Source organism: Selaginella moellendorffii, unplaced genomic scaffold, assembly GCF_000143415.4.
Source record: "Selaginella moellendorffii unplaced genomic scaffold, v1.0 SELMOscaffold_35, whole genome shotgun sequence".
NCBI lineage: Eukaryota > Viridiplantae > Streptophyta > Lycopodiopsida > Selaginellales > Selaginellaceae > Selaginella > Selaginella moellendorffii.
The window spans coordinates 321,750-342,408 of NW_003314296.1; the positions used below are offsets into that span (position 1 = coordinate 321,750).

General features: G+C 35.5%; 1 protein-coding gene across 1 annotated transcript; it reads right to left on the reverse strand.

The window, feature by feature from the left end:
* Positions 1–18,148: 18,148 nt before the first annotated feature.
* On the reverse strand, positions 18,149–20,611 carry LOC9656426 (glucose-6-phosphate 1-dehydrogenase 2, chloroplastic). Its single transcript, XM_024682601.1, has 10 exons — positions 20,443–20,611; positions 20,211–20,392; positions 20,044–20,138; positions 19,876–19,990; positions 19,601–19,806; positions 19,398–19,547; positions 19,221–19,341; positions 18,940–19,169; positions 18,673–18,873; positions 18,149–18,616 (listed from the first exon to the last, which is right to left on the reverse strand). Exons 1-10 carry the CDS (start codon positions 20,609–20,611, stop codon positions 18,379–18,381), a joined length of 1,707 nt encoding a protein of 568 aa, XP_024538369.1. The 3' UTR covers positions 18,149–18,378.
* Positions 20,612–20,659: the final 48 nt, after the last annotated feature.

The window sequence follows — 20,659 nt, forward strand, 5'->3', positions numbered from 1 at the left end:
CTGGTATATAGCAGATTCTTATATACCAATGTTTCTGTAATGACATATTGTTCTTAAAAGGCTGGTATTCGTAGTAGATTTCTTGCAAGCTCTGGTGAGAGTAGTGAGCTTTGTTACAATAAAAAGATGTAGATGTTCGCCGCAGTTTTTAGGTTTCTGCTAGCTCAGTTCTTAATTAATATAGTAGTTCATGTTTTGTACATATTAATTAATAAATATTTATGTTAATTATTTAATATTTGAATCTATATTCGTCACACCTAACACTAGTTGCTCAATCAAATTTTATTTGGCCTTTTCTGTTCCCATCCTCAATGTTCTTCATGATCTTTCATGCTATAAATAGGTATATATATTTATTAAATATAAATATATGCTTGTTTATAGGATGATTAATTCCACATATACTTGCTATAAGGAACATGATGTTAACATTAACATATTTAGATGTAAACTAAGGGTAAAAAATAATTAAACGTAAACTAAGGTTTTAAAAAACATCTCCTAGGATACATCACCACTATTTGGTGGTAATACCCCTACCTGCTTCGGTGATAGCGCTCTATTGCATGTAATTATGCTACAGCGCATTGTCAAGCGAGCCGTGAGACTACAATTGAATCGGAGTGCCCACGCTCGTCATGGGAATGGCCACCACACTTATCTCCGTGATATATTCTTCAGAGTCTTTGACCACTTTCCTGTCTCTGCCAGCTCCTCATCGCAAGGAAGGTAACATTAGAGCAAGGTTGTGATTTTTCTACTCAATTCTTCTTCCAGAAGCTCCTTTGCAACCTTTGCTCTCAAAGGGAGATTTCAAAAACAGCAACAAACTAAGCAGCACTGGATCTGAGCACGACTTCAACGAAGTAAAGAAGCCGTCCCAGCACCGTCTTGTCACGTACATCTACTCATTCTTTTATCTTTTGCAAGTATCTACTTGGCTATGTTGCTCACTGGACCGGGATGCTATTAACGTTGGCTAGCTTTCAAAATGGGTCCAGATTGGCACAATGTGGTTCACAGCGGCACTATACATTTTGTTGCTCATAGCTTCACTCATTTTTTCAGCGCTGTTATATACATATCACATGGGCTGTTCCTTCATTTCCCTTTTTTATCTTATAAAAAACATAAGCATGAAGCATCACTTGTTTCTTTTTTCCTATGAATCTACAGTGGTGTTCTGCTTCCAGGGTCTTTATCAATTTTTTGCACTGAAGCAGTGAGATCTCCATCTTTATCTATGTTTATAGTGCATATGTCTCCGATTTCACTTCCATGATTCTTTAAGAATATCTGCCAGTTTGTATCGGTCTCAAATATGTTGTCGTTGTTTGTACCAGAGTACAGTTTGAACATGATTCATCGAACACACAGATAATGTTTTGAATGTTGCAGCGGAAACAGTCTTATTCGTTTGGAAACTGCTAGTGGTTTTCAAATATTTTTTCTACAAATTATAAAATACAACACACATACATACCGTCAACCAAACGCCTTTGCAGAAGTGGAAAGGACGAAAAGAACTTTGTTCCCCCCAATCTACCCAGAGATGTAGTTTTCAGAATTGCAGAAAGCAATGGCTATTGTAGCGCAGTTTTTTCATGTATAGCTAAAGAATTTTCCATGGAATTTCAAAGTGATAGAATTTGGCAATTGCATTGTGAACAGGATTTTTCTGTCTACATGTGTACAGATTACGAAGGTAGACGCTGCAGAACGTACAAGGTTTGTATTTTCACTGATTTGCTTAAAACAAATGTCAAATTTTGCTACAGGAAACTTACAAGAGTTGGTTCAATGTGTTCAAATGCTACAATTATAATATTACCTCTGTAACCAAAAAGCTGTGCCTTAAAATACGAAGCTTCCTCAGATTTAAAGGTTTTGAGTACATGTCAACCAAAGGTTTACCAAATAACGTCATAAATGAAGCGGAGGCAATTTTGAATGTCAACCTTCCAAATTCTTTAAGATGTCTACTGCTTTCTATGGACGGTCAGCCTGAAAATTGTATCATCAGTGGTTTACAGCATCAAGAATACAGAGGTTTTATTGGTACTTATTGGACCTGTAATACATTTATATGCTCAAAATTACTTTCACTCCGAGAGATTTGCTTGTTCACCATAGACTTGAGATTATCTGTGCCTTGTTTCCCTGCTAACTTGGTATCATTTGGTTGCTCATTGGATGCTTCGAAAATTTACTTTATAAATGTTCATTCAAGTAATGTAGACTGAACGTTAAAGAAGTCTCATTAGTAATTGGTTGAACAGGTGATATTTTCATAACTTCAAAAGATTTCAGACTCAATTTGAAGTTATGCTGTGTACACCTATATCTGTTCGTGGTGAGATGTCACTCATTTGCTGGCTTGCAAAGCTTTCATCTAATCTGCATACTGGAAAATCTCATTTAATTCAAAACCCCATTAAAGCTATATTTCAAGGTGGTTTGGCAGCAAATAGACTGTATCATGTAAGGCTTTACCAGTTTGTTCTTTGCGAATTCATTGTGTCTATGTCCTTTAGCATGGTTGTGTACCAATACCGGAGTTGTCATCCTTTGCCAGTGATGAGTTTACATATGTAGCATTTATATGCATAGATTCAGAATACCTCTCACTGTACAACAACATATACCTTTGTGCATCACACAAGTCAAAAAGTAATGTCAATGATACTCTTTTGCACAAATTTAGCATATGGTTTGGTTCTCAAGAGGTAAGAATCTTTACTTGGTATTATATAGATGATAAATTAGTGTACAGGAGTATTGCTATGATGGAAGAACATATGGTGTCATGACTAAAACATTTACATTGGAAGTTCCACTATGCACTGTGTGGGTTGTATGCAAGTCGGAATCAGAAACTTTGACTAAATCCCTGGATGTATCTTTTTTGGATTATATGTTTTAAAGGAGTTACATTATCGTCTCATAATATTATATTCACTTTGATACTCCTCTCCCATTTAGTATTGTCTCTCTTTGACCTAAAATGGAACAGAAGGCCCATAAATGTCCTTTTGGCAGCTCTGTTTGCACAAGATACGAGGATTGCTTGCTCTGTGGATTTCAGAATTGCACAAAGTCATATAAGATTTGTAATTCATTCAAGCGATGTGAATATTGTTTGTTTAAAAAAGCTGTTCTGAAATTTCAAGATCAGCATGGAGTCCAAGAGAAAGATGCTTTGAAGGAAGTTTCAAAAGCTTGGAATTCGTAACTAAAAATTTGCAAGTATCATTTAATCACCAAAGTCATCAAACCATGCTCATTGGCTTTGGCAACTAATTCATTTTATGTTTTGGCTTTTTCTTGGGGACGATTTACTAACTACTACATCTATTTGACATTTCTTCCCAACTACGTCACATTTTTCTGGAGTTTTGTCTGTGGCATTTGATTGTTACCTGTCCAACACCTCAATTTGATGGTGAGTAACCTTTACCTTGCAATAGACTGTAGTGATTGGACATTGGCTCCTATGGCAAACCACCCCAATTTGAGCTATTAGTAATTCCTGTCACAACAAATAAATCTGTAGCATGTGGATTTGCCCAGACAACTATCAACCATGTGAGTAGTGCAAATATGGTTTCTAGGAGGCAAATTGTTTTTTTCAGTTTCTCCTTCGGTGACCATTCTTTGGGCAACTCTGCTAGAATAGCTTTTAAGGAAGATAGAGATAAGGGTGCTCGAAATCAAGCAAATTTACAGTTACAAAGTCGTTAATATCCTTATACCCATGATTTTCAAGACAGTCAATACAGAAAGGAAACCTTTAGTTCAAACAATAGATTTCGATGAAGCATGGTTTCTACAAAAAATGGCAAAACCAAATTTGTTTGTGGCCGGATTTGGCTATCACACACTACCTCAACATAACAGCATGGGAATTCTAAGGTGTTATTTCTAGCCTCTCTAGACAATTACATTTCTTTGTGATTAAATATTATACATTTGTTTTTTTATTTTAGGAGTCACCTTTTTTTTCATTTTGGCAACCATTCCAAGTTATCTCTTTATATAATAAACTATTTATTTTAGTTTTACTTATGTGTGAATCACTATTCTAGGATAAATGCAATTGTGTATGTGTATCACTAATATGTTTGAATTTGTAGACAGAAAAGTAAGTTTTTTTGATAAATTTTAATTTAGAATTTTTAAGTTCACATTTAATAATTTGTTGTTTAGTGTTGAAAATCTATAAAATTTCCTTGTAGACTACATTCTTTGTGTATGTAATTTATTGTCTCTTTTTAAGTTTACCTTGGTTCTTACATTCCTCTACACATATAACTATTTGGTCTTTAAAGGTACATCGTGATAGTGTAACATATAATTGCCCATGTCCAAAAACAAGACGTGGTAAGAGGATTCCAACATTATTTAAAGTTTGGCCCTGTGATTTGCATATTGTAATTGAGAATGTAAGTCTCAAAGGAAATTATTGTCTTTTTAATACAAATAACACGTCACCATCTGTAGGTTTTAGTATGATTCTTGGTAGTAAGACCTTTTTTCCTTCTCTATCTCCATGTAATATTTTTGCTTCTATTACATTTTGTAACGTTGATGTAATCATTAACTTAGTACCATTACATAAACCTTTTTTTACATCAAGATTTCATAGAAGCATCACAATGCTTCCAATTTTTATATTTAAGTTATGCGGAGGCATCTCAAATGGTGTTATGGAATTAAGATATTCTACTGGGTAGTCCAGTATTTCTTCAAAGGAATCACTATCAATTGTATCCACACTTTTAAAAGAAAATAGTCTTCCTGACATCCTTGTTAGAACTTGTTCATTTATATCTAACAAATGATCATTCAATGTTATTAAGATTGCTTTTTGTGAGTTACTTATAGAAGGTAACACTTTTTGACCAAACACAACATCTAACATGGAATTCTTGGTTGTACATTTTTTTGGTAGTTCTACTATATCATCTTCATATCCATCAAGTCTTGGTAAATTACCATTTCCGAGTCTAATTAACCACTCTGACCACTCCTTTTCATCTTTGTTAATATGCATATTTTCTGTAAGTGTATATTTCACTACAAATGGCCATATAAAACTTGACTTAACACTATTTTGTACAATTTGAACCTGTCGTGCTCTTTTAAGCATAAGTAGTGTTTGTCTAAAATCACCACCAATTACAACAGTTATACCACCAAATTTATCAGAACAACCTTTAATGTCACGTATTACACGTTCTACAGCATTAAATGCATGTACTGGAACCATACTTATTTCGTCCCAAATTAGTAAGTCTATTTTTCTAATTTCATCAGCCTCTTTTGAATTTTCCCTTAAATCAGATGTACATGTTTCAGTGACTGGTACAGGTAATTTAAATGTAGAGTGTACTGTGCGACCACCAATTAATAGTGTGCTTGTAATTCTTGTCCATGTTACAAACAAAGTCTTTCTTCCAAGTGCTTGTGAATGTGTTATTAATGTATTGAATAGAAATGATTTTCCTGTTCCTCCTACACCATCGATAAAAAATATTTATGGTTCATTTTTATCATCCAATGCTTTACATACTTTATCAAAGACATATTGTTGATCTTTATTCAGTAATGATTTGTTTCTTTCAATATCTTGGTATTCAAACATTTCATTCTCATATATGTTGGTTCTTTCTTTATTATTTTCTAGATATGGAGTACATGGTATAGTAATATCATAATCTAAAAGGCATTTCCCATGTTGTTCTAGTAAAAGAAACAACTCTTGAAGTGCATGTGCATATGCTACATCCTCATTATTGTGTTTACATATTAAATCCTCACACATATCTACTTTGTATTTATTCCATAATTTTTTAGGATCATTAACCTCACAAAAGAGACACATTATTCCAAATAAATATCTAATTTTAGAAGGCATTTGAAATGTGAAAGACTCCTCTAGACATATATCCCATTCTTAGTCATCCTGTAATAATCCCATCGTTTGTGCAACTTCTCGATAGCTATCATATTGTATGTTTTTCCAATTACGTAAATGTTTAAAACTTGTTGCACCTTTATTATACAACAATAATAATTGCATATAAAATCGTTCACTATCTTTCAGTGGTACAGTGTACATTCTACCTATAAATTTCCAACCTCGTTGTCTTTTTACCCATGTTTTAGTTTTTGCATTCCAAATATACCATTCCGGAATTTCTGGATATGTCAATGTTCTTGCAAATTCATCTCTTTTATTCAATTCAAACCATTCAGTAAGTTTTGTTCTATGACCTTTCTTTAATGCAATTTCTTCTTCACCCTCATTGAAGTAAACACTTTGCAAATTTGGTAAGTGCACATCTAATCTTTCAATTGAATGTGATCTTCCATGTAAATCATATCCAAATAACCTCCACATTCCTTCAGCAGCTGATATATAACGGCAATTTCTGAATGCATTTATTTCATTCCAATCAAGAATATTCTCTTTCTCTGTGTTTCCTTCTTTGTGAAAGTGTATCTCTGCACAATCATGGCCTTTATATATATATTTAAAAATATATTTCACACTTTTCACAGTTGAGCAAACCTCTACATTAATATGAGTTTTATATTTACGCAAAAGATACTTACTATAAGGAACAACAAACCTATTGTCAATTTCATTATTTTTAATGTAGATTTTATGACTATCATAACGTCTTTTGTACTCTGGGAATTGGCCACTAATATTTTTTGTCTCTTCACAGTAATCTCGTGGATATTGAGATTTACATTCACCTTTTTTGTAACATGGACTTTCAGGAAATCCAGGAACATATGGACCATGTATCATATGTTTTTTCAAAAGTTCATACAATCCAGGATCACTATTTGGGTTTGGTATTTTTGCACTAACAATGTTGTCTATATCATCTACGGTTTTGATTTTATTCTCATTTTTTAGAATTACAAGTAGATGACAATGTGGTAGTCCTCGTTTTTGGTACTCAATTACATACACATATGCATTAACTTTTCCAAATATTTCTTCTTTGTATATGTCATCTATAAGTTTTTGTGTTTTAGCATGGAAAACACGTGCTACCAAATCTGGTCTGTCTAAAGAACTTTGTCCTAGTAATAAATTCTCAGTTATCTCTTGCCATTTTGGGTTACACGTCATCATAATAAATAAATCAGGTTTTCCATATTTTCTTACTAAGCTCATAGCGTCTTGATAATTTTGATTCATTTCATATTTCTCGGTCTACCGATGAATCCTAACGGCAAAATCACAAGTTTTCCAGCACATATCCCTTGTTGTTCTGCTTTGTTTATAACAAAATCAGAAAGACCTCTGTATGCTTCAACTCTTAATTTTCATTCATGGTTTTTTATCCAATCGAGACGACCACCCTCTACTTTAGTGTACATGTCAACCATGTATTGTTGGGATAATTTTCCACCCATTAAAACTGAATTAAATTCAATAATCTTAAAACTATCTCTTATCAAACCACGAATAGCAAACTTGTAGCAATAATACTCCATCATTGTTATCTTAGTTCTTTTTAAAGACAAACCCTTGTCTGTGTATTTTAAATCTGGTGACCAGCCTTCATTTCCATTTGGAAAAAGCAGTGGATATACTATAGGATCACAACATGATGTCACAATTGATATCTCTTGCATACTTTCACCTTTCAGATGTATTGCAATACTACAGTTAAATGGAGGCTCCCCAGTAGGGTTTGTAAACACTGCAGCAACTTTATTTGAATTTGGTGCATTATATCTTCTTGGATCTATTGTATTTTCACCTTTTATATACATTACAATATTATGTAGTCCATTATTTATATTTGAACTTGTCATATGAAGCTCATCTTCCACATCTTTTAGCATTTTAAATGCCTTTGCATATGGATTAATTTCTCATAATAAAGCATCTAATTCATTCATCAGTGTTGTATCACATTTACTGTTATATTTACTTTTCATTCTTGTTTCTGTAGCTTCTAGTGTGTCTAAAATATAAAGTTGAGAATATTTTGCATCATGACCTTGCTTAGGACGGAAACTGCCAATTGAATGGTATACTTGTCCATGAATTTTGAAATAATATGGTCCATTGCCAATCATTTCATCAATATTTGCCCCCATAGATGCAAATGCCAAAGCACTGTTATAATTTCGAATTAATTCTTTGAATTTTCCTCATTAGTCTGTTCCATCTAATAATTTATGAATCAGTTCAGGGAACTCAATTTGTTTTTCTATAGACACACATCCACCATGACAACATTGTGATTGTGTTTCTGAAGCAAAAAGAAAAGCTTTACAATAGTCACAATGTTTATCCATGAGTCCAATATAATCTACTTTACATTTACCATCTATGTTGTTTTGCAAGAGTCCTAAATGTTTAGTGTTTTCCATGCTCTCGGTTTCATTTCCAAGATTTACTTCATTAACAGGTAGGGTAATAATCTCAAAAGTGTTTCTAAAAGTCTTTTCTATGGGTATTGGGGGTTCTTCAAAGGATACCAGGTTTCTCACACTTACATCCATACTTCTATTCATATATAGAGATGAATTCAAAGTTGTTGAACTTTTTTTTATTATACAGCCTTCATGTAAAATTATATCACACAAGCATCATATTAAGGAGCTGTGCTTCTGCCAGCACTTTGTTTCAGTGTGCTTCTATTTTCTTGTGGTTTGGCTATTAGTCTATTTACTTATTTTCACCATCTAGAGCCTGCACACACTGTCTAAGCTTCTATTTTCTAAAAGAGATTGTAAAATCTCCTACAGATCAATGTATTTTGGAGCAGAACAACATTACAAAGCCGGGAAAAACAAAGCTCAGGAAACATAGAAACAAAATTACCTCTTGACAAATGTGAAAGCAACCTAATTGTGCAGTCCTTTTTTCTATGATTTGAAACAGTTTTTCCTAGCCTACGTGTCTGTTTAGGTACACTCTCGAAAAGCCTTTGACAGTAAAGAGTTTTACCACAGCTTTTTCTGTCAATCATTTTTTCATTTGGCTTGGGGATAAAAAATTACAGAGTCATACCGATATGATAGCCCGGGTTAAAAGATTATAGAGGGTGAATCTCTTTTGGCAAGATGTCCGGGGAAAAACTCAGTATCATGGCTCTCTATGATGGCACGATGGCAAGCTTGAGCAGGCAAAGTACAAGAGGCCCATGTAAATGATGTGAAACTCCATGGTGATGGGCTTTGCTCTCTAGACAAGGACGGGAAGCTCTAGAGCTCTTCCATGCCATGGCCTTGAAATAGGAGGAGATCGCTTTCGTGAACGTGTGGCAGTACTTGGAGTCTGCAACCATGGCTTGAATCTCACTGCAGATCACTTCAGCAGCATGTGTTTGCAAGGGCCGGGAAGCTGAAGGATTCCAAGGGGATGCTGGGCAAGAGGAGTGAGAGAGTCTGCTGGTAGCTTGTCGAATGTACTGGGATCTAAGCACTGCTTTGCAGACGGCACAGGAGTTTGGTGGTTGTAACAAGGATCTTTTTTCATATATAATGCTTGCAAAAGGTGGCAGTTAAGTTTTTGAAGTGTTTTGTAAAATTGGGAGAATGTTTTGATATATTTGAGTGTGTATTTCTTTAAAAGGAGTGGAAGCTTTAAAGACACAGCTTTTCAAAACTTGGTTTGTTTTTTTCTTTCTTTCTTTCTTTCTATTCTTGTTTTCATCTCTCATTTTTTCAAAACATCAAAGGCCTACATATGAATGAATGATTGTTTTGGAAGTTAGCTGTATCATTCTCTTGTGCTATTTGACACATTTCTTGTCGCCATTTCCAATGGGGCTTTTGCAAATGCAGGGGTAAGCTGTAGGTGTGTGTCTGACCTCATCTCCAGATAATGTAAATGCCAGAGAATATTTTTTTTGGTGTGTCTGCTCTTGGATCCAATGCTTGTGAAGGCGCTTCCGTTTTTCTTGCTCATCTGTCTCACGCTCACTGAATAATCATCCTTTGACACCTTAAGAATACCTTAGCAGTTGATCCACACAACAAAACAAAAAACAGCGCTATCACAAAAATCTAGAGGCAATGTGATCCCAGAGCCAGCCAACACAGATCCTAGGCTCTGCCCTTGATGCTCATGGCAATCCGCTGCAATTGGAGGGAAAAGAGAAAAAACTCAGTTAAAACTGGATCTTACAAGTACAAAACCAAACAAAGAAAAATGTTACCTGTACACTGGTTTGGAGAGCTTGATCAACGTATTTTAGTGGTTGTTTCTCCATTTGAAGAGTTCCCCTGCAGGATAAAAGTCTATTGCTAAGCAAACATGAGTCGTAATCTGCAAGGAAAAAGTCAATTTAGAAAGCAAGATCAATTCCCGAATCTCTCTTTCAGCACATGTGCAATTAACTTGTTCAAAAGATCAGTGCAAGTTTTAAGTCAGAAATATCACATTGTTTCTGCTGATTATGACGCTTATCCGTGCTCTTCATGGCAAAATACTGGCAGGAACCTTTCAACTCTACTAAATTTACACTTGCATCACAAAAAGGCTTTTTAATTCCATATATAAGAAACGACTATGAAAAAACTCACCTTCCTGTGTCACCAAAACCAAGAGATTTGACAGGGCGAAAATGGTGGAGTCCGTTTCTCACCACTAGTTTGAATCTGCATTTAAAACAAGTAAGAAAACTGGAGAAGTCATCAGACTAAACATGCACTCATGAATCTTTCTAATAGCATCCCAAGAGTTTAGATAAACGACTTTAGAGTGTTTAGCCCAAAGGTCGTTGGTTGTCTTGTCTGGACACGAGCAAAAGAAAAAAAAATCTTGAACTCCCAAACAACCCTCTGTTACTCGCTCTTGCACAACAAGAACAAGTTAGCCACAGAGATCAAGAGAAACGAGGGATCATTTTAAAACCTAGAGCCATATGCACACTGGGAATCTTGTTGCAAGCCCTTGGCGCAACAGGATGAGAGATCCAGGAGCACCAGGCAGTCTCTACGTTGCTTGATCATATATGAGCTGCCCAAGCACGTACTCCATAATAAGAGGCAGTAAAATATGCACATGTAAAGAAGCACTGAGAATATGCATACATCTGAACCAGGTCTGCAGCTGCATCATGTCTTGACAACACTGTCACCTCCAAACCTCGCAGCATATCTCTGGCCTAAAGAAATCGTCAACAAGAACAACACAAGAAAGAGAAAACGTACCATAAAATTTGCAGTCTCTTGATCTTCCAAAGTCGTATCAAACAATGACATGTGGGTATAAATATTTTTCCTTTGACAAGATTGTATGGCACACACAACATGGCGAACAGGAGGGATTGTACACTTGCATCACAAAAAGGCTTTTTAATCCCATAAATAAGAAACGACTATGAAAAAACTTGCCTTCCTGTGTCACCAAAATCAAGAGATTTGACAGGCTGAAAATGGTGGAGTCAGTTTCGCGCCACTAGTTTGAATCTGCATTTCAAACAAACAAGAAAACTGGAGAAGTTATCAGACTAAACATAGGCTTATGAACCTTTCTAATAGCATCCCGAGAGTTTAGATAAACGACTTTAGAGTGTTTAGCCCAAAGGCCGTTGGTTGTCTGGACATGAATAAAAGAAAAAAAATCTTGAACTCCCAAACAGCCCTCTGTTACTCGCTCTTGCGCAACAAAAACCAAGTTAGCCTCAGAGATCAAGAGAAATGAGAGATCAACCATTCGCACACTGGGAATCGTGTTGCAAGCCCTTGGCGTGACAGGGTGAGAAATCCGGGAGCATCAGCCAGTGGGGAACTCGTCACAGAGCTGGAGATCGTGTTCTTCAGACTGTCCGCCATTGACCTGTGCATGTGTCGCGAATGGCGATGAACAATCAACGATCCAGCCTTTTGCTTCTGCCACCAAAATCAAGAGATTTGACAGGCTGAAAATGGTGGAGTCAGTTTCTCACCACTAATTTGAATCTGCATTTCAAACAAGCAAGAAAACTGGAGAAGTCATCAGACTAAACATGTGCTCATGAATCTTTCTAATAGCATCCCGAGAGTTTAGATAAATGACTTTAGAGTGTTTAGCCCAAAGGTCATTGGTTTTCTGGACACGAGCAAAAGAAAAAAAATCTTGAACTCCCAAACAGCCCTCTGTTACTCGCTCCTGTGCAACAGAAACCACGTTAGCATCAGAGATCAAGAATCAAGAGAAATCTGGGAGAAATCCGTGACAGGGTGAGAAATCCGGGAGCACCAGCCAGTGGGGAAGTTGTCACAGAGCTGGAGATCGTGTTCTTCAGACTGTCCGCCATTGACCTGTGCGTGTGTTGTGAATGGCAATGAACAATCAACGATCCAGCCTTTTGCAAAGGATATGCACACTCCCGCTGCTGCGTTCACCACCACCACCACACACACACACACACACACACACACACACACAGAGAGAGAGAGAGAGAGAGAGATTGCAGCTCACAATCTACTCGATTGGCCTAAAAGATTCACTTGATTTGGAGGGTCATCAAATTCAAATTTGAAGAGTTGCCACCCCTTGGCACTTTGATCTATGCCATCTATTTGAAGTTTTTGAATTTGAACCGTTAGATTATAAGTATATTCAGAAATAATATTCTAAAAATGGAATAAAAGACGCCGGATGCCATATGCCAATAGCACATTTAAATAAGGGAGTATGATTAAAAATATTAGATACTATAAGTGCTTGAGATATAGGAATAGGTTTCTTAATTGGGGTTTAGACCCTTGCTTATATACAAGAATGGATGGACCATATTCAATTCCAAATGGACAATTCATATGCTTTAGTACTATAATTAGTGGTAATACATATATATACATACATGTATTTATAAACCTTACACCATCCTCCCCTCCGAAAGATGAAAATGTGATGATAATAAGTCAGATGGAACATCTGGAGCTTCTACTAGGTAATTATAAATTACTGCAAGAATCTAAAACTCCTACAAAACCACCAATAAAGTTGCTGATAACCATGATTAAAATAAAACCCAAAGCTATCACATAAGCATCAGCCAAGTACAGAATCTTGGTGAACTAATTGCAACTCTAGATATAACTCCCAAATGCTCAAACCAACAACACAACCATAATTTTGAATTGAAGCAAGGGACTATAAAAATCATTATAGTCCATAAAACACCATTGTAGTAAACAATACATTCCGACTTTAAGTTTACATATCAACAATCCTCCAAGACCACCATTAACTCAGACTTAGGACCATAAGTAAAACCATCATCTTTGTCTGGCATTACACATAGGAGGTCGAACTCACTCCATTCATCCTTTTTATTCCCTTTTCGAAGTTAAAAAATAATTGAAGCATTGGCTTTGTTTGGACTCATTATTCTCGTCCTCACTTCATTATTTATGTTTGATCTCACTCCACTATCACATCTATTTGGTTTCACTATATTGAGGCTAAATGTTCCATTTGGAGTCACTATAGTCATCCTCACTCCACAATCTATATCATTTATCTTTGTTCCACTATTATATTCACTCGTCCTCATTCGTCATTGGGGCCGGACTCCCATCCATCCCCTATACCCCCTCCGAAGAAAAAAAAGTTTGAAGTGTCAAGGAAAAAAGGAAAAAATGAGAAAAATTGAGGAAAAATAATTATGAAAGAAGAAAAAGTGAATAAAGAAGAATTAGAAAAAGAATTTGCAACAATTGACAATGCAAAAATGGGGAAATCAAAATAAGGACATATGCTTAAAGCTTGGAAAAATCCACAATATAAGCAAAAAATTCACACCACTCAACCTCCTTGACACACAACTCAACACTTGAGACGAGAAAATCAATAACAACATCCACACTCTTAAGGGAATACATAAACTCCTCAGCAGCAATAATAAAGCAAAAACTCTCAGTAGCACTAACAAGTAGGGATATGCATATAACCAAAAACTCTAGCTAAAGTGATTTAATCCTTGGAATAGAGAAATTGTAGCGCACTTTATCTCTCTCCCATTAAGCCAATTGAAAAAAGGGCAATTGCTTAATGAGAGAGCCCTTAGTGGCTATTTTATCTCCATTTATCCCCCAAAGTTCCAAGGATTCATGGTGATAGTATATCCAAATCTTATCCCATGATCATATGCACTACACTCACCCCCCCTTTAAAGATGTCAATGTCCTCATTAATTATTAACTAACAACCCCTACCGAGCCAAAGGGAACTAACACCTCCATTTCCGCACTAAATTTATAAATCTTTCTATTGTATAAACTAGCTATTCCATGTGAGGTAATTAATCATCCACCCATACTGCAACCCCACAGTGGATACCTTCGTCCATGGATACTCCACACAAGAGGAAGGACATACGCATGGATGCCCAATATATACGATTTTAAATTTAGTGGTAGGAATATACCTTGCTCAAGGGTGTATTATATTTTTAAGTAGCCACTAATAAATGGGAATCGAACTCGTGCCATTTTTTCTAATACCACATGTAGCACACTTTATCTCTCTCCTCTTAAGTCAACTGAAAAATGGGCAATTGCTTAATGAAAAAGCCCTTAGTGGCTATTTTATCCCCATTTATCCCCTAAAGTTCCAAGGATCCACGGTGACAGTATATCCAAATTTTATCCCATGATCACAGGCACTACAAAAATACCCAATACCAAAATTAATCAAAGATTTTGCCAATGAAATAAAAGTAAGATTTTCAACTTCATGGACACACTTAACATCTAAAATAGTATGAAGAGGATAGAAAACACTCAATTTAACACTAGATTGAGAATGAGAAACATCAAGTAGAATATTCTGCTTTAATATTTTATTATAAAACCCTAAAGTCAAATTTTTTACTTTAAACTTTTAGGGCTAAAAATATGTGTTATAGACTTTTTTTAAAAAAAGAAGTGGGTCAAATATTTATTTAGAATATTATTGTATTTAAAAGTGTTCAATATAAATTATTTTTTTATTATTTAATATTTAAATAGTTCTAATTTCCTCTTCTTTCAACAACAAACTAGTCATGGTTGCAAGTACTGACTAAGTGTATAATCACAACAAATCATATAAATTCAAAATATAAATGGATAAAATTATAATGATATGACTAGTTGCATGGGTTTAAACTAATCAAGTTTCATATAAATTAAAAATAAAAAATTAGACTAAATTAACTTGGTATTTAAATTTTCTATAAATTATAAATATATTTATACAAATGTATTATAAAACTATGTTTTAAAATAAATTTTAATTTATTATTTGTCTTAATAAAAAATGAAAAAATTTATTATTTGTCTTAATAAAAAATGAAAAAATTTATTAATATGTTATTATAAATATTTTTAGCATAAATTTATGTTATGTAGTTTTGCTAAATAACTTTGAAGTTAAAATCCATTAAAATATAAATATTAAGTATTGCTCCTAAATTATACATAAAAAAACACATTAACTTTTCCCCTGAAACAAAAGATTTAAATCTGATATATAAATTTTATTATATAATATAGATTTTATATAAAGCCACTTTAAATATAAATAATGAAATTTGAAAACCATATCAAATTTTTAAATTTGATTATAATTCTTTTATCTTTAAATTTTACTTTTCTTAACACAGCTAAGCCTAAATTTGGACAACTTCATATCTTACATCCAGAAGATATAAGAAAAATTATTGAAGGTGTATGGAATTTCATTGGAAAAATTCATTTAAAACGATATTATCCTGCAACTTATTCAAATTCAAAAATTATCTTGACTTCATTAAAAAATATGGAAATAATTGTTAAATGTAAAGATACATGTTTAAGTACTACACGAAAAATCAAAGGAAACAATATTAAATATGGGCTAGAAAATATTCTTCAACAAAGCTTAATTATTTTAAATAAAAAGTTATCTAGCTCTTTTGAGAAAGAAACTCTTAAGTATTCAATAAGATATGCCTTAGTAGATAATTATAATTATAATTCTTTATATGTCAGTTATAAAAACTATACTACATTAAAATGTTTAGGTAATTGCTATTTTACTTATATCATGGATCAGCTCTTTATTCTGAAATTTATTTAATTTCTCCAAATTCTGAGGTTATACTATATTTTCTCTTTGTCTTGTCATATAATTTAATTTTATAAACATTTAGAAAGTTGGAGAGTTATTCCTAGAAAAAAACATATTTAACTGTATTTTAATTTTAGAAAATCAATCTAACTTAGTTTAAAGCATAATAAAAAATTATTATGGTCAACAAGAAAATATTGTAATAATCAGTGTTTGGTACCTTCATATTTAACAATTCAAAATGATTGTAATTTAGTAATTTATTTAGCTACATTTCCAAATCATCCTTTATGGGCATCTAATACTGCTAATCATAAATTATGTATATAATGAATTTCTTAAAATTATCTATAAGTACTTGTATTTATATAAAATGTTAAATTTTTAATGTTTTACCGTTGAGGAAAGTGCCAATTAATGTCCATAAACCGTTGGAATGCATTGAAAAATGCATTCTTTCTTAACTGAGGAAGATCTCCCTTATAGAACAATATCTTCTTCTTCTTTGTAAGGTCACCTAAAAATTAACATATGCTAACAATCAAATGATGAGAAGTTCCAATTGTATAAGTAGCAACACCATTGATAGTGGCAATCTAAAACCTTAGAGTGACTTTTCTTTTTCACTACTAACTTTGCTATTACAAAAATGCATTAATGGCTTTTATATATGTCATTATTGAGTTCAAGTTTGGGAAGTGTGTTAGAAAAAGATTTATATTTGTTGAGAGAAATTTTTACCTGTTCTCACCATTGGGGAAGCCATCACATTATGCCTTGAAGTGATGAGGTAGATTTGACTTTTGGAAGAAGAGGACTTATCATGACATCAATCCATGGAAGTGTTAATAAATCCTAAAGCAACTTCTTGACTTATACAATAGTCAGGAACCTCTTATGTATAAATCTATAGAATATCCATTGTATATTTGCTAACTTAACTAAACTCCACTATGTATTTTGCTAATGTACAATGTTCACCACTTGTAATGCATGTGACCATGGGATAAAATTTAGATATACTGTTACTGTGGATCCTTGGAACTTTGGGGGATACATAGGGATAAAATAGCCATTAAAGGTAAGCAATTGCCCTTTTTCCAATTAACTTAAGGGGAGAGAGATAAAATGCGTTATAGTTGGTATTAGAGCAAATAGCATGGGTTGGATTCCCATTAATTAGTGGCTACTTATAAATATAATATACCCTTGAAAAAAGTATATTCCTACCTCTAAATTTGAAAAATCGTATGTATTAGACATCCAGTTGCCTCACATGGAAACATAGTAGGGGTTGTTAGTTAATAATCAATGATGACATTGACATATCTGAAAGGGATATTAACATACATATTAACCCCTAAACCTCCAATACTCTAAATGCTATGGATTTTTGAGAATAATCACCAAGTCCCAACCTATGCTCTTATATACTCATGTCATGGCTATTTCTAATTACAAATTAACTTATTATCTAAGGTAACCCCCTAAAACATTCTGTAACTATAACAGAATATTTTTCTAAATATTTGTGGGCTCATTTGTCGCTTTTGGTTGGGTTTCTCTGAGTTGCTCATCTATATCAAACACATCATCATTTCCAGCCTTTCGCAAAACTTTATCTAGATCAATCTAATTCTTATTGTGAAAAAACATAATCTTGAGTTGACTCACATGAAAAGCTAGATGTATTTACATGAAAGTTGTTGGCAATTTTGAGCTTTCGTAAAATTGCCTCAACAATGACATAAAATCTCATCCAATTTTGCTGTCAAATTCAATATTGACATCCATAATAAGTCATTTTGATGATCTTCTGAGCCATTCATGTGTTAAACTCCTCCAGGTCTTCTATCTCTAAGCCTTCCTCCCCTACCCTAGGCTTAGCCGATCCTTCTTGCTGCTCTTGAACAATAGACAAGACCTTACACGAGAGAATCAATTACTAGCTCTACCTCACATACATAACACTGTAAGTCTTGAAAACTCAATCCAAATCACCACCTCATCAACAACACATCTATCTTATTTCTCTTGGGGCATGTCGACCTGTAAACAAATAAAACAAAAACCCATTGCTAAGACGATTGTTGTGGCCATTTGTTGTCCAATTACGGCCTCTCTTTTGAAAAGAAAGAAAGAGGGCAATTAAGAAACAAGCTTAACATACCTCGGCTTAATCTAATGCAGTAGCGATCTCCGAGTAAACCTCCCAATGCCCTAGGCTTGATCGCCATTGCCACGCCGATCGGACGGCACACCTCTCTTTATATGCGCGACCACGTTGGATCTGCGAATTTAGCGCTTTTCTAAACATCGCCCCACTTCACGTTGTGCTTGGCCGCGAGATAGTGAGCTCCCACGGGACCCCGGCTTCCGTACGGGTATAACTCGGGCGCCGTCTTCTTTCTCTCGAGATCTTTGAGAAGAGGAGTGAAAATCTTCCACGCCGCATCCAGTTCATCGCTCCTGATGAAGAGACGGCGCTCTCCAGCGATGGCATCCAGCAGCAATCGCTCGTAAGCATCAGGGATTTCTTTCGAGTATCTGTTACATAGGAACTTTAGCTCGTAAAAAAGAATAAAACTGTTAGCTCGTTCTACCTGTCTGCGTAGAGGAGGTCCAGAGTGCTTCGATCGAGTCTCATTCCCAGCCCCGGGACTTTGTTGTTGATCTTGAGATAAATGGCTTCGTCTGGCTGGACTCGAATCACTAGCTCGTTTGTGGCTTTGTCTAATTCCGTACCGAGGTTCCGCTTGAAAAGATTTCCAGGGACGTGTCTAAACTGAACTCGAATCTCGGTCCTGTGAACCACACACGAAACAAAATATGAAACTTTGCGGAATCCAGAATGCAGCAATTTTACGTACCGTCTGGTTTGCAAAGCTTTTCCGGCTTTCATAAGAAATGGCACGCCATCCCAACGAGCATTGTCTATGAAGAGAGCTGCTGCTGCAAACGTCGGGGTGACGCTGTTCTTGGGCACGGTGGAATCGTCTGTGTAGCCGGGAAATCTCACACCGTCTTTGGAGTAACCTTTGTACTGACCAACAGCAGTATCTTCGATACTTAGAGGCCTCATAGACCTTACAACTTTTACCTGGAGAAAACGAGTAAAATCTCTTCATACCGAGGCAAAAGTTTAGCTTACTTTTTCGTTTCTCACGTCTTCCGCATCTAAGCTTACTGGAGGCTCCATTGCAAACAGGGCTACAATCTGGAGTAAATGGTTTTGCATGATGTCTCGAATGATGCCGTAGCGATCAAAGTACCTGGAAGAAATGTTAAGTCGTTTTACAAACAAAAAAGATGCGTGAAGCCTACACACCCTCCTCGTCCTTCGGTACCAAAGTCCTCAGCGAAAATAATCTGCACGTTTCGAATGTATTTTCTCGACCACAAGGGTTCAAACACCAGATTGGAGAACCGGAGAACCGAGAGATTTTCAACAAGTTCCTTTCCAAGATAGTGATCGATGCTGTACGAAAAAAGAAGAGACTATCAAGCCAAGTAAGAGAAATACCTTCTTACCGATATATTTGATCTTCATTCAAGTACTGCTTAAGTCCACTTGTTAGCTGCGCGCTAGATTCCGAATCACGGCCAAATGGCTTCTCCACAATCACACGAGTCCATCCTGTTGACGATGAGGCAGCGAGGCTGCCACACTTTGCTGCGTCCACGAAGACATTGGGAGGAACTGATAAGTAGAACAAGCGGTGTGCAATTCTTCCTTGCTGCATCAAAGAAAAGAAAACAGAGAGTAAAATTCTCGCAAGTTGTTACAGCACGGAAAAACTAGATACCTCGTGGCCTTTGAGCTTCTCATTTAGCTGAGCGAAATTCTCAAGCGAGTCATATTGGCCAGGGTGATAGAAGCAGCGTTTCAAGAATTCCTCCATCTTGTCTCCACAGTTTTCACTGTAGGAAAGAAAAAAAAAACAAGTCGTTCTAGATAAACACTTCACGCAAACCTTCTATCGATCCGGCAAGTTAGATTGCCACTGATTTTCAATCGCAACTCTTCGTCGGTCATCTTGCTCCTGGCGTAGCCACACACTGTAAAATGCTGCTCTACGTAAGAGACGCTTCTTTAAGCCACAAAACCTTGTGAATATAAAAACGATGGATTCGTTCTTACCTGGGGAAGATGGCCGTCGTAGAACAATGCAAAGAGGGCCGGAAATATCTTCTTCTTTGCAAGATCACCGGATGCCCCGACGATTGTGATGCTAACAGTCGAATGAGAAGCGCCGGTGGTAGCAGCGACGCCATTGGCATTGGCAATCGCAAACTCTGGAGCTTGAGGAACAGCTGCCGCATCTGTGATAATCCTGGATCAAAACGCAACGCACTGCTCAGCATTCACATACCGAGTGAAGGCGAAGAATGCGCGTGGCAAGCTACCGCGGCTCGTTTCCCCCCAGAGACTAGCTTCCCCCCAGAGAACTTGAACAACCCTAGACGCAGAGAACGAACGGGGCTTGTGAGAACAGGAGGAAGCAATCCACGAGCACAAGATGCTTGTAGAATATTCGTCATAGCACAGCCTTGACCTAATTTTTCAGTATTAATGTTTATTATTATTAT